General features: G+C 36.3%; 3 protein-coding genes and 1 long non-coding RNA gene across 5 annotated transcripts in view; 1 reads left to right on the top strand and 3 right to left on the bottom strand.

Moving 5' to 3' along the window:
- Positions 1-311: 311 nt before the first annotated feature.
- LOC113464489 (uncharacterized) lies at positions 312-851 on the bottom strand. The gene is made up of 2 exons (XR_003389346.1): positions 749-851; positions 312-362 (listed from the first exon to the last, which is right to left on the bottom strand). It is a non-coding gene; the product is annotated as an uncharacterized LOC113464489 (long non-coding RNA).
- Positions 852-1205: 354 nt separating this feature from the next.
- LOC108626239 (trans-Golgi network integral membrane protein TGN38) lies at positions 1206-3177 on the top strand. Of its 2 annotated transcripts, none has more exons than XM_018026818.2 (3): positions 1206-2457; positions 2636-2835; positions 2917-3177. In XM_018026818.2, exons 1-3 carry the CDS (start codon positions 1407-1409, stop codon positions 3064-3066), a joined length of 1401 nt encoding a protein of 466 aa, XP_017882307.1. In that variant the 5' UTR covers positions 1206-1406; the 3' UTR covers positions 3067-3177. The 2 variants fall into 2 exon arrangements, with proteins under 2 accessions (XP_017882307.1, XP_017882306.1); XM_018026817.2 differs by having other exon boundaries at positions 1206-2463.
- A 1055-nt stretch (positions 3178-4232) lies between these two features.
- Positions 4233-9278, bottom strand: LOC108626026 (transmembrane protease serine 9-like). The gene is made up of 13 exons (XM_026814441.1): positions 8992-9278; positions 8727-8820; positions 8393-8555; positions 7881-8095; positions 7187-7389; positions 6810-6989; positions 5931-6137; positions 5739-5817; positions 5496-5664; positions 5172-5377; positions 4842-5053; positions 4568-4625; positions 4233-4439 (listed from the first exon to the last, which is right to left on the bottom strand). Exons 1-13 carry the CDS (start codon positions 9049-9051, stop codon positions 4318-4320), a joined length of 1968 nt encoding a protein of 655 aa, XP_026670242.1. The 5' UTR covers positions 9052-9278; the 3' UTR covers positions 4233-4317.
- A 1864-nt stretch (positions 9279-11142) lies between these two features.
- Positions 11143-13032, bottom strand: part of LOC108626025 (trypsin-1-like) — a 3625-nt gene continuing 1735 nt past the window's right edge. Inside the window, exons 2-5 of the mRNA XM_026814440.1 lie at positions 12373-12535; positions 11827-12035; positions 11355-11606; positions 11143-11264 (exon numbers count right to left, since the gene is read on the bottom strand). Of these exons, the coding sequence (XP_026670241.1) occupies positions 11143-11264; positions 11355-11606; positions 11827-12035; positions 12373-12535 (746 nt within the window). The remainder of the gene's footprint in view (positions 11265-11354; positions 11607-11826; positions 12036-12372; positions 12536-13032) is intronic.

Below are 13032 nucleotides of genomic sequence, written 5' to 3'. Positions count from 1 at the left end.
AAGGAAACGTAAATTATCTAGATCGGATTTCGATATCGTCTAAATAATTGTAAATCCGTTATTCCTGTGATAACTTATAAAACAGTCGTTAATACAGAGTCCTGGCGTGTCCGTACACCCTGGACAATAACTACTAACATATTTTATTTTTCCTGTTTTGTAGCATTCTCTACAACGAAGTTGTTTCTTCCTAATTTTCCCATCCTCGACCCCAAAAATTCGTGGAAAATGCTTGGTGTTGATTATTCTCGGTCCCATCAACATAGAATAGCCAGGAGACGAACTTGTGCCACAATCTCCTGTTCTTTTTCTTTTTACTTTCGATCTATTCTCGACTTTCATTTCTGTCGTTCCTTGCATTTCTGTAAAGAAGGATAACAACTCGCGGAATCGTATTAATCGTATAATTTATTTCGGTAACTTCTCCCAGTTTATTAGAGGTTTAAATTACGCGTATACTCAGCTAATTGTTGATCTATGGTTAATTAAAACAAAATAATATGTAGAAATGATGAAGGAAATACAATATGATGTGACAAAGGTATACAGAATCGATTTAAAACGTAGTTGAAGCGTTAGGTTTGATTACTGTGCTTAAACATCTTTTCGACACATTTAATTTGATTCTATGTATCAAACTTAACCTTACTAAAGTTAATTAATGTCGATGTTAAATAATGTTAGAATAATGATTTGCACGTAAATTTCTATCTTCAGTGAAGATTACTGATATGAAAATATAACGTACCACGTTATTTTCGAAACCTAGCTTTTTTCTACTATATAACAAAAAATGTTTAACACCTCTGGTGTGATTGCACACATTAACCTTTATTCTGACAACCCTACATAACTGCAGTGAAGCGTAAACGTGAACTTCTGTAGGAAGAAGTAGCTGCGATAGCGGTCCGATAGAAATGCGAGACCGGGCCTATGGTAAGTAAATGTATACCGTAGGTCATGAGACATCAATGAAAATAGTACACAGAAACTACCCCTTTCCTCACATCTCTCTCAGACCGATCTCTGTCTCAGATTTCACACTCCAGGTCCCGTTAAGATAAGAGTTCAATGATTAAACATCATGAATTGCCATGTATGCGGGAAATAATTGTCAAACGTGTATACAAACAGTCATCAAACAGTTTATCTCGGCTGTGTTACTCTTGCACACACAATGGGACAAAACTTACGCGGTTCAGAAGGAGCCAGTTAGGTTATGTTCGATCAATGATGAAGAAAGATGGCGTGTAAGCTTTTGGCATGGTCTTTGGTATGCGTCAAAGTGAAACATACTGAATAGGTTATGATACTAACACGGTGCTTGTAATATATTAAATTTGATAACTGAAGCACCGGATAAATTCCAAGTTGTATAGAATATCGGTTTAATAAATAAACGAATAATGGGAGAACACGTGATTCGTTCGTTCTACGGCCTCGGTATCTTCGTTTTTTTTCTTTATTTCATGAAAGTGTCAAGTGCTCCGAGTGCATCAACACCAAATATCATAGACATGATGACAGATGACAAGGAGTTAAGTTCTTGCAATGTGCCGAACTTTCTATATAATAATAACGTCACGAGGGATTGTCACAATGTAACATATCCCGACGATAAATCGGTCGAAGATATTCCTAAGAAAACTTTTTTATGTATGACATTTTACGATACAATATATAAAGCTTGTCAAACTAATCAGTTACGGAACCCTGTGTTTAATGACGTGACCACATTTTATACGTATATTCAGAATTTTATTCCCAAGAAGAACGAAGAAGATCAAACGAAATTTTGTGAAAATATTCGAGGCATCACGTTCACGTATAAAAAGTTAAAACCACTGTCGCTTTTCAACTTAAACAATTCCCATGTCTGCTATTCGGCGTGCTTCTCTGTGACTGAAACCTTTATTCAACTTTGTGCGATATTACCTTGGAGCAAAAGCATCGATGATAATATAATAGAAACAAGTAAAATTGAACAAAAAAAAGTACAAACCGATGGTTCGTTAGATGAGAGTAAGAAGTTGGTTACTGATGGCGAGAAGAAAGTAACTGAACAGAAACTAATAAACAAAAATGAGGCGCAAAAAAATAAATCTGCCAATGTTAAGAATACAGAAACAGCACAGGAAACACCACCAGTTAGTAATAAATCCACTGTAGAAAAATCTGCTAATGTGAGTATCAAGCAGACTACAAATAACGCTGATACTCCTCCAGTAGACAAACAAGTCCAAGAGGTTCAAAAACTTGACACAGTTAATGTTGATGATACGGAAAAAGTATCTGTGAATAAAGAGAAACCTGATGATCCTAAGAAAGTAGATGATATCAATGGGAATGTTGATAAAACGAAAATTGAAGAAACTGAAGATGTTAAAACGAGTACAATATCAGAGAATACGGAAGATCGTGAAAATTCTGCTAATCAAGATGATTGGGCTGATGGTGGTAATGGTACAAATTAATTTTGAACATAATAAAAGAAATCATATACACGCAGTACTTCCTCGCTGAATGCTCCCAGTTTATTCTCACGATCAACGAAAATTTCTATGAGCATTTAGCGAAAAAATACTGCAACATGTCTTTTATATATGTATATCTAAAATCATTGTTTTGTCATTAGATCCGAATGAGGGACTCGATCAAGCTTCCGTTACAGAAGCTGATTCGGAACAGGGTGTACCCGAGCCGTCTGAGCAACGAGACTTCACGTCTCGTTATCACTCTATAAGAACGGACGATGAGTCACATTTTTTTACTTATTTCACTATCGTGTCTCTACTTTCTGTGGCTGCCTACGTCGGTTATCATAATAAACAGAAGGTAAAGAGTTATAATCGAATTTTTAAGTTCCATTTGTATTTTATTGAAGTCGTTTTTAACTTTAATATCTCGATGTTATAGATATTGGCTATTGTGTTGGAAGGGCGTAGGTCACGCAACAACCGAGGTAGACGACGACCAAGCACTGCTAATTATCGTAAATTAGATTGTACTTTAGAAGAAGCAGTTACGTCGCAATGTAATGCAAATGTTACCCATGTTATATATTAATGCATGTAATGTACCGGGTATTTCGAACCAATTGTAAAATAGCACTCGTGTAACATATTTTATATTCAATTATACTTCCATTGTAATATGAGTTTATTTTTAATAATCTAATCGTTTGTTAGTGTTTTATTAATCGTGATCAAACTAAATTCCACTATTAACATTACCATTAATTGAGATAGCGATACTTTGCTTCTTACGATTTTATGTTTAGTTTATTTTCTAGTAAATATTGGATTTTTGAAATGTTTTCTTATCATATCACAGTAAAGTACATACATATTAATGAGAGTTAGAAATAGGAATTTAACTAATTCGTGAGTTATTACTAAGTTAATCAATATCGTAATCTCTTTTAATTAAGAATCGTATAAAACGAATATGTTTTGAAGTATATAAAAATGCTTATTTAATTCTACAGAAAACACTATTTAGCATATTCAATATAATTTGCAGTTGTTCATATGTCTTCATTTTTAAGTTCATTTCTTTCACTAAATCGTGATGACACGGATAGTGTTTGTTTCAGAATAGCAAACGATCAATGTAAATATCAAATACAGCTTATTGAAGTAATATTACTATACTGGCGAACAAGATGTTATTCGAGGAGTACTTAAATTTACGTATTAATTTTTAAGAGAGGACAAAGCCACTTTTGGTGAACATTTCTTTTCATATGTATTTATTTTCATTAATTTTTCCTGTTTCGCAACAGAAGGTGAATCGCATAATAAATAACAGTAAAATTATATGACAGATCATTACAGATAGTTCCTTCAACGACATATTGTATATTGCAGCATTAATACAACTTTTATTTTTGGTATAGACGACTGGACGTCATATCCGAAAACAGAATGTTTTCGTACATTCATCGGTCGTCGTTCACGAGATTAACTCGAAAAATGTTGGAGCAATACAATTATTGTTACTTATGTGTACATGTCTGTATTACGTAGATTTAAGTAAATCGTGCACAAAATACACATGTGTATGTTCATCCATACGTGTATGTGACATCGAGCCCAGACCATTTAAATGATCCTTCATTCTATGTACATTGATTAAAAATTATCAAATGATCGCGAATACCGTCCACTTGTACACGGATATGTTACAATAATATTGTAAGTTTCGACGTTGAATGCGTATAATAAATTTCGTACAACAAAACGCGAATGCTGTTTTCATTTTATTTACCCTTCCCAAGAATAGTGTTTATAATAAAATTCGTTAGAACGCGTTTTGTCATTTTGGACAGTAGCACGCATCTTTGGTCTGTTGTAGTATCCAATTTAAATGCGGTCCGACTCTCGTGAATACCGAGACTGCGGGACTGCGATCACATTTGTTAACATCTGAGATGATGCCTGCGATGAAGCTTTTATTATTATTTCAATATTCTAAGATATACACAGTTTCCTCTACAACTTATATGAACATATAATATTTATAATGTATGAAAATTTGGAGATTCTATTATTTTGAATATACATACCGATTAGATCATAAACACCAACGTACGAACGATATTGTACGGAAGATCCGTCGTCATTCTAAAAAGTACATTTATCTATTCAATACCTTCGTCCTTATTTAAAATGTAATCGAAAAAAGAAGTAATTTTAGTTTTAAATTAATTCTGATTTATTATTTGGACAGCCTCAGTAAATCTTTAATCGTTATAATCTCGCATTGAGGAGAATTTCAAAAATAGAAGGACAGAAAAAGTGTAACTAATAAAAAGTAACAGTAGGAATGATTTAATGTACCTCGCACACAATAGAACTTCCGCCTAGTATGCCAGCGCATCCGGAATCGTTGTGGAAATTCATAAGATTAATTCCCGACCTTATGCATTCATTGTAACCCAAAATCGGAAGGCCCAATTTTCGTGGTCGACAAGTTTGATTCTTGTTTCTGTCCTCTGTATTTCCCACTGTCCATCCAACCAGCGTTCCGACTTGCCCGAGATACGTTGAACCTAAAGATGACCTCCATTTAATAATTCTTCATATTTAATAATTACATTTGGAATAACTACACATAATATTATCATCGGACTATATTTTATAGATTATATGTATAATAAAATGCAATACCTGGATTTGGCATACAAATGGGCGATATCCTTCTGTTGAATTTAATTGTCTGACTCAATTTAATTAACGCTAAGTTATGAGCATGAGACTCCGGATTATATTCTGGGTAAAGGATTAAGGATTCGACGCTAACCGTCGTCGAGGATACGTCCAGATTGCATCGATCATATTCTCCAAGGGATACCTTTATCTCTGGTGCCGTGGCACTGCGATGAAAATAAATGATACAATATACCTATAGAGCTGAGAATTAAAATAATCGAACAAGTATTTATAAAAAATTTTTGATTATATTATTTTAATGTTCAGTTATTATTCACGTACCCGAGAAGTTGGCTCGCGGACGATAGCACGTAACGATCGTTTATCAGGACTCCGCTTAGAAGCAACTGCGATCTCACGTGAATGTTCGCAAGCCATGGGAACTCGTGCGGTATTGTATATTCTCCACCGAGGAATCGTGCTTCACCGACCCGATTTGGTCGTCCACAAACTATAAAAAGAAACAACGAAATGACGTAGAGAATATAATAATCTAATTTTCATGATACCAAAGCGATCACTCACGACAATTGCCACAAGTTTTGAATCTGCCGAATAGGAAGTCTAGAACGCCGCGCGTTTCTCTCAAATCGTCGCTCGTTTCCTAATAAAAACACGTAAAATTGTTCATCAAATATTTGAATTATTTCTGACAGGGCAAACGATAAATTCAATAAATGAGAAATCGTAACGCGACAGGAATAGGCAATCGCTTACGGAGAAGCCGGCTTCGTCGCAACGAATCGATTTCGGCGCGAAGGTGAACAGGAGACCGCAGACGAGGCATTTCAGGAAGTTTTGCGGCTTCATGGCTTTTCGCGCGACTGTCAAAACGGTACTGGGCCCCGTTCGATCAGTCGGTTTCTCTTGTATAGCGGTATTATCGTTACCCGCATCTCTTCGAGAGTCCAAAGGCTTTTTCGTCTTAAACCGATTTCTGCGCCGAGCCCAGGGACCGACGATTTTATTTTTTCTCGTTTCGTTTTCGTCCGGTCGGAAACCGGTCGCGATCTGGTACCGTTAGACGCGAAACGAAGGACCGACACGTGAATATGCGATGCGTTTGACACGTGTAGTGGCCCCATCGTTCGTATGACCCGATTCGCCTTGACATCGAATGCGAACGTGTATCGACATATCTTACCATGCTTGGAAAGCTGCATTGACACTTGACACGTGAAAGCATTGCATTCTGTACGTATACACACACACACGTTATAGTATATATAATTTTTGCATAAATTATACTAGTAGTACAATTATTTTTACCAATTACCATATTTTTAAGTAGAAAAAATAAGAAATTTCATTCATTTTTTATTAGGTTTGATCGCTCGTAGATTAAAGAAAATTGTTCGGGAGTAATAAATGTGTGATTTATAAAAAAGAGAAATATTTATTGGCTATCAAATAAAGATTGAGTATTTTAATTATATGACAATAGTTCTTAATGAGGTCTTTGAATTTCTCATATCCTTAGAAAAATAAAACTTCATTACAAATATTGCTTATACTTGAACATACAAGTTTTTTAAAATAAAAACTTTATTGAAAGTCGGCAGTAACAATTATTATATTGTTGACAATTGATTGTTAATTCTGATCACAGAAACATCCCTCACGCGAATGGTAAACTATCCAGTCTATGTATCGCGTAACTCTAGTGTAGACACCGGGATATCCTGGCCGAGCACATCCGTTTCCCCACGACACTATTCCTATCAGTTCGTATTTCTTGTCCTCCCGTTCGGTTATCAGTGGCCCACCGCTGTCTCCCTAAACAGAACAACAAGATAAGTGAAAATCTTTCGTTTCCTGAATTCAGCCAGAATCAAGAATTTCATATAAGAGGGTAAAACAATTGATAATTAAATTAAAATTAATATGTGATTATTTCTGGATTAATTTAACGAGGAAAATTTAATGAGGAAAATGTAATGAGGAAAAAAAGTTGATGTCGAAAATTTGCGTACCTGACAGGAGTCCTTCTTGCCGTCGACGTATCCAGCGCACATCATGTTATCGGATATCATACGCGGGCTGTAGCTGGTGTTGCGACACTCCTGAAGGCTCATAACTGGCACCTCGACTTCCTGCAGCAGGCAAGAAGGTTTCCCGTCCTCGTGCAAGGTTCCCCAACCGGACGCGATTGCCTTCGTCCCGATGTATTGTTTATCTGAAAACAGAAACGCGGCCCGTATATTAAAACGCGTTACGCAGACGGCGAAAGAGAGTGCGACACGCAGATTGCGATGGAATGCGAACGTGCAGCTGTCTGAAAGAGTTTCCGATCCACTTGCACTTTTCACCTAATCACTCGACACGAATGACGCAATTCGATTCCCCGTTTCTGCATTTAGTAGTACGATCCGAAACGGTACCCGTATATTGACTAATAATTCTCTGCAATTCATCAGCTAATAAATAACACGATCGTTGACTGAACCAGGTAACGATACACAGTGGAAATGATGAGCCGAAGATCATGGTAATTTTTTTAAATATAAAAAAATGTCAGAAGTGACGATATTTAAGTAATCGAACGAATTCACTCTGTACTTCAGATTTTAATTAACTATAATTATAATAGATAATAAATTCCGAATAGACGTGGGAATTATTTTAGATAAACTGTTAGGTAATATAAAATTGATTGACGGTGAGTACCTCTTACTGACGGGAGACATATGGGTCTAATGGTGTCGCTGAGTGGTACTCGTTCGTTGAGACGCAACAGCGCGATGTCATTGTCGAAATTGAGGAAGCTGAAATCGCCGGTTAACACTCTGACCACGTATCTGGTCTCGAATCCTCTCTCGACGCACCTGTCGTGTTCGCCGAACGTGACCTTGATCATGAACCACATGAACCTGAAAATGGGGCTAGGAAAGTTGATCATGCTTCTCTGGAATATCGAATACCGCAGACTCGAGATTCCGAAACGCGCGTTTTGCTTGGCCGATTATCAACTATGCCGATTCTATCCTGTGCCGCTTGAATAAATTTGCATCGTTCTATTTTCGCGTCAGTTTTTCGTGCTCCCAACCACCGAGTAAGATATTATATAATATATAATAAGAACCTTTCCCCTTTTTTTTACTTTTAATAATAAATTATATTCACTAGGAATTTTAATTAATAATTTAATAATTGGTGGATGAAGCCGTGAGATATCTTACCCTTTGACACAATGAGCTGCTGTCAAAACGTAGCGATCGTTGATTAATGTCCCGCCGCAGTAAAACTTGTTTAAATACGAAAGTCGGGCCATCCACGGGAATTCATTCATGCGAGTCGTTTGACCGCCGACTATGCGACTCTCTTCGTTTCGCACGCCGCAGCCTAATTATTCGGACACAAATACGTTAACAGTAATGATATATAATATGAGTCAATATTAGTAATTAATGTTAACCAATGGGAAGTGACAGTACATTAAAAAAGAATCGTAAAATATTAGATGCGACTAGAATTTATGTTTAGTAATGTTTAATTAAATAAATTCTTACTCACTGCAAAAACATGGCCCAGGCGCGTCCGCGCTATCCGGAGGTTTATTGCCAAAAATACCGAAGAAGTTTTTTACTTTCTCGCCAAGAGTAGATCCCTGAAATACGATAACTAAATCGTAATCTTTATAACAATTGCTTTGTGTTAAAGATTTTCTGTTTCTATTCTGAACAAAATTAATGACACTTTAGCGTTCATCGCAATTTCTGTTAATTTTATTTTGTTAGCTTATTTATTGTGTAACTTCGTAATGATAGAATCATCTTACTTGGCAAGTGTACGTTGCCAGGAAGAGGGCGAATAATCCAAGCCACCAGGAGAACTTCATTTTGATTGAATCCCGGCCGCGGCTATTATCCCTGCGATGTACCACGGCGTCACGTCTCTCTGCGCGTAGAAATGATTTCTATCGGAGGAAGGATGATACCGCCGCGCGGACACTGTCAGGAACGAGTTACGGACATGTCCCTGGGTTCTGGGAGTTGCTATCGCCAGTGTCCCACGGCGACTGAGAGGACGGCTCGGGTCGAAGAGGTAATTACTATTCCAGAAGAGAAGGAGGGCACCGACGAGACTGGTCGGCAACTGGACAGTACCTGACCAGCTCTCAAGTTCACATTCAGGGTCGAGTTACGGGTATCTGTTATTGACCGTCATCAGGGTCATCATTTATGAACGATTTTTCGACAGCTCGATCCTTCTCGTATTTCTAAAATAGAGAACAATAATTTTTTGAAAAAGTAATGGTGTAAAAAAACGATCAATAGTTCGACTTTAATGTGATCTCATATTTCCGTGAAGTATTTAGTGTAAAAGTGTTATGGTGGTATAGAAGAAACAGTGGAAAAGGAAAGAGACTATGTTGAAAATTCATTTCTATTGTGGAATAATTTTTTTGATTGAATTTTAATATTCGTGATTCTAGTTCTCTTAAAATCCAATCTAGTGTTCGTCACAAAAAATTTATTTCTCTAACAACGATAATTCCCGTTAATTTTTAGCACATTAGAAATTAGATGATATAAGAACATAGGAAAAGAAAGAGAAATCAGATTGTGCAGCAGAGGATTAAGAAACATTTTTGTTTGAGGCATTCACTTATTGTGGGTGCCAAAAAATCATCGCTTCGAATATATTATGCAAATTCCAAGGGAGAGGACTTTTACGACAGCCCGTTTCTATCTTATTATATGCAAAACTCGCGTTATGCATAAACCGGGCGCGTCGTTGACCCGTGAACGTTTTCCATTATGTTGATAATCGTATTAAAGTTAGCAAATTGCTATGTGAACTTCGAGATTCTCTCACTTCAATATCTTGGATATCTAATTTCTCTGTACATGCATTTCTGCTAATAATATGAATCTCGAGATAAACAGGTTTCGGCATAGGTCTGGTTCATCAATTTCCAACTAAATTACGATTCGTCGGTGTTTTGTCCGTGATTGTCACGTGAGGCGTGGATTTTACGATACCGCAGCAAGTATTCACTTTTATTGGTATGTTTTGAACGGGGTAATAAAAATAGCTCGTGTGTACTGTCATCCCTATAAACGAGCGTATCAAATTCTTTCAATACCTTCAGAAAAGTCGTAGTCGATTTAGCTGGAAATATTTCTCCATGAATAGAATAGATGGTTCCAAATTCTTCGGATTCCACAGTTTTGGTATAATTAAAAGATTTCCATGGAATATTGGGCTGTGATTTGAAATTTTTTTACTAGGATTCATAATAGTGCAATCAAAGTCGTAAATATTTATTAAGAGATTCATACAATATCCTGAAAATAATTTTAATTCCGATATGAAACAATTGTGTTATAAATATTTTCTGATAAACGCATTATTGAAATTAACATAGTTCGAAGCATATTGTATATACGTATAATGGATTGATACGCATGCTAGTCTACTTTTAGAAGTACCTATGCTCGTTTTAATCATTCGACAGAAAACCGTTACTGATAACTATTCCAATAACGTTCGGCCGCATTCACGCAACGAAGGTGTGACGCGAGTCGAATTATACAATAATCTTTTATACACGTAGTATTGAAAGAAAAGTTCCTGAGCGCAATATGAACAGATAATAAAGCAACATACTTTACTTATTTCTTACTAAATACTAAGTATATTTATTCCTAAATTGTATACGTTTATTAATGCCAAGTAATAATTTATGACATTTTCTGATCATCGTAAATCAGAATCCCGATTCATGAATACCATGTTTTTAAGTAAATTGTTATTTTATAATTTTATTTAATTCTACACAATTATATAATTACATAGAAAATATTTAACAATTATAAATTAATAAATAATCTAAGCTAACAAAGTTCTTTACTAAATCAGTGCTTAATAATGACTATTTTACAAATTTCTTTATACAGGTCTTAAAGTAAATAAAAGTTTCATCTTAAGTTGTGCATATACAGCCTTCTTTCATATTGGTGTTGATCCAGTTCAGGTACCTTGTCACTCTAGTGTACACTCCAGGGTAGCCTTGTCTTCCACATCCAACACCCCACGAAACTATTCCTGCGATTATAAAAAGCAACCATTAAAAATATGACAAATTATCTCCCTATTGACAATAAATAAATTGCTAGATGAACAGTGAATGCTTACCAACTATTTCGAGTTTGTCACCTTCTTGCACGAGGAGCGGTCCACCGCTGTCACCCTGGCAAGAATCCTGACTGCCTCTGCCAGCACAGATCATGTTCTCCGTGATTCGATTAGCTCGGTATTTCATCTTACGACACTGCAGTAGACTTAATATCGGTACTTGTACTTCGTGGATTTTCCCAGCCAACATACCGCCTTCCGACGTTCTTCCCCAGCCCACCACGGTCCCCTCTTTCCCGGCTGGATCAGTGCCTAAAAATATTTTATTACAATCCTTATTATCAAAAAAAAAACGTTTGTCGTGTATAAGAACTTAAAGTGCATTGATCCAATAAAGTACGATCAATTTTTATATTTAATTTTTATAATAGAATTAAATTAGAATAACTTATTTTATAGAATGTACATTAATAATTATTCTATCTCAGAATATCCTGCAATATTCGTAATTAAGTGTATCTCTGGTAACTACCGGTTCGGGGTAAGCATACGGGCTTAACCGTTTTCGAAAATTTCACGGACTTGCGAAGTCTCAACAGTGCAACGTCATGATTGTATGAGTTCATATCAAAGTTTCTGTGACGAATCACTGCGCTCACTGCTCTCATTACGGCCTTTCCATCGGTATTCACGTGTTGGTCGTAATCACCAAGCACTACACGGATTTTTGAACGCTTCAATCTGGAAAAGCAACATTAATACTTCAACTATATTTCAGTGTTAAGAACGATTTAAAGAACGTAAAAGATTTATTTATTTTACAATTTTTTATTACGTTTTAAAATTGTAAATTTTTTAGAGAAAAAGGATTCTAAAAGGTCTTATAAGGTCTCTCTAATTTTCTTAATAATGGATATTTTAATTAATTTTTTGTTATGTCTTGTCGGAAAATCCAATATTTCATGAATTTACATCACTCTTTTACTGTTCACTGCATGCATCATTGGAACAGGATGAAAATCTCTGTTTTCCTAATATACATTATTAACACAGGAAGCAGCTGAGGAAGGAAGCTTACCTACGCACACAGTGGGCAGCGGTAAGAACGTAATCATTGTTAACGAGACTCGCCCCGCAATGAAATCGTCCTTCGTAAACGAGCCTTGCCACCCAGGGATACTTGTTCGGGGACGTAGGTCGACCGCCGACGATTCGATCTTCTTGATTGGACAGGCCGCATTCTGAAAACCGATTCCTCCTTCGTTAGTGTTCCCCATTACGCGACGTGAGAGCCGGAAACGTTTAGGAACAAACGCTTTCTACGGACGACCGTGTTACATCGACTACCACGCAATCGTATATGCGTGTACGATATGTACTAACTGACACGACGTTATTACGCTGGACGTGGTCAAGTGCGAATTCCGTCACGTGACGTAATAATGGTTGGGAAAGTGATTTTTCAATAACACTTTCGTTCAGAGCGAGAAAGAGAAAGGTGCTAAAGACATATCTGGATCATGGATTTCTTTCTTCTCTCGGTGAGAACGATGCCGGTGAAACCACGTCGGGAATCTTGTCGATTTGTTTTAGAAACACAATCAAGAATCATCGAGTGGTGAAAATAAAATCGTCTGATCTAATTAAAAAAGACATTTAATCTAAACAGACGTCTAATTAAATCTAACGTAAATATCGTATGCAGAAAATAATCTTCTTAAGGAATTACGAGAGAAAT

The sequence above is a fragment of the Ceratina calcarata genome, unplaced genomic scaffold (assembly GCF_001652005.2).
Source record: "Ceratina calcarata isolate Rehan_Ccalc_2016 unplaced genomic scaffold, ASM165200v1 scaffold39.2, whole genome shotgun sequence".
NCBI classification, from domain to species: domain Eukaryota; kingdom Metazoa; phylum Arthropoda; class Insecta; order Hymenoptera; family Apidae; genus Ceratina; species Ceratina calcarata.
Note: the sequence above shows the minus strand (reverse complement) of the source record. Positions and strands in the feature narration are given on the sequence as shown.

What these genes read in the sequence shown, in the direction of transcription:
- LOC108626239 (XM_018026817.2), top strand. Translation starts at nt 1,407, where the DNA reads ATGGGAGAACACGTGATTCGTTCGTTCTACGGCCTCGGTATCTTCGTT. An exon ending in TTGGGCTGATGGTGGTAATG is followed by an intron (nt 2,464 to 2,635) that starts GTACAAATTAAT and finishes TTTTGTCATTAG; the next exon opens with ATCCGAATGAGGGACTCGAT. An exon ending in GTTATCATAATAAACAGAAG is followed by an intron (nt 2,836 to 2,916) that starts GTAAAGAGTTAT and finishes TCGATGTTATAG; the next exon opens with ATATTGGCTATTGTGTTGGA.
- LOC108626026 (XM_026814441.1), bottom strand. Translation starts at nt 9,051, where the DNA reads ATGAAGTTCTCCTGGTGGCTTGGATTATTCGCCCTCTTCCTGGCAACG. An exon ending in TGGCAACGTACACTTGCCAA is followed by an intron (nt 8,821 to 8,991) that starts GTAAGATGATTC and finishes ATCGTATTTCAG; the next exon opens with GGATCTACTCTTGGCGAGAA. An exon ending in GATGTTTCTGTGATCAGAAT is followed by an intron (nt 6,138 to 6,809) that starts TAACAATCAATT and finishes AATCGGTTTAAG; the next exon opens with ACGAAAAAGCCTTTGGACTC.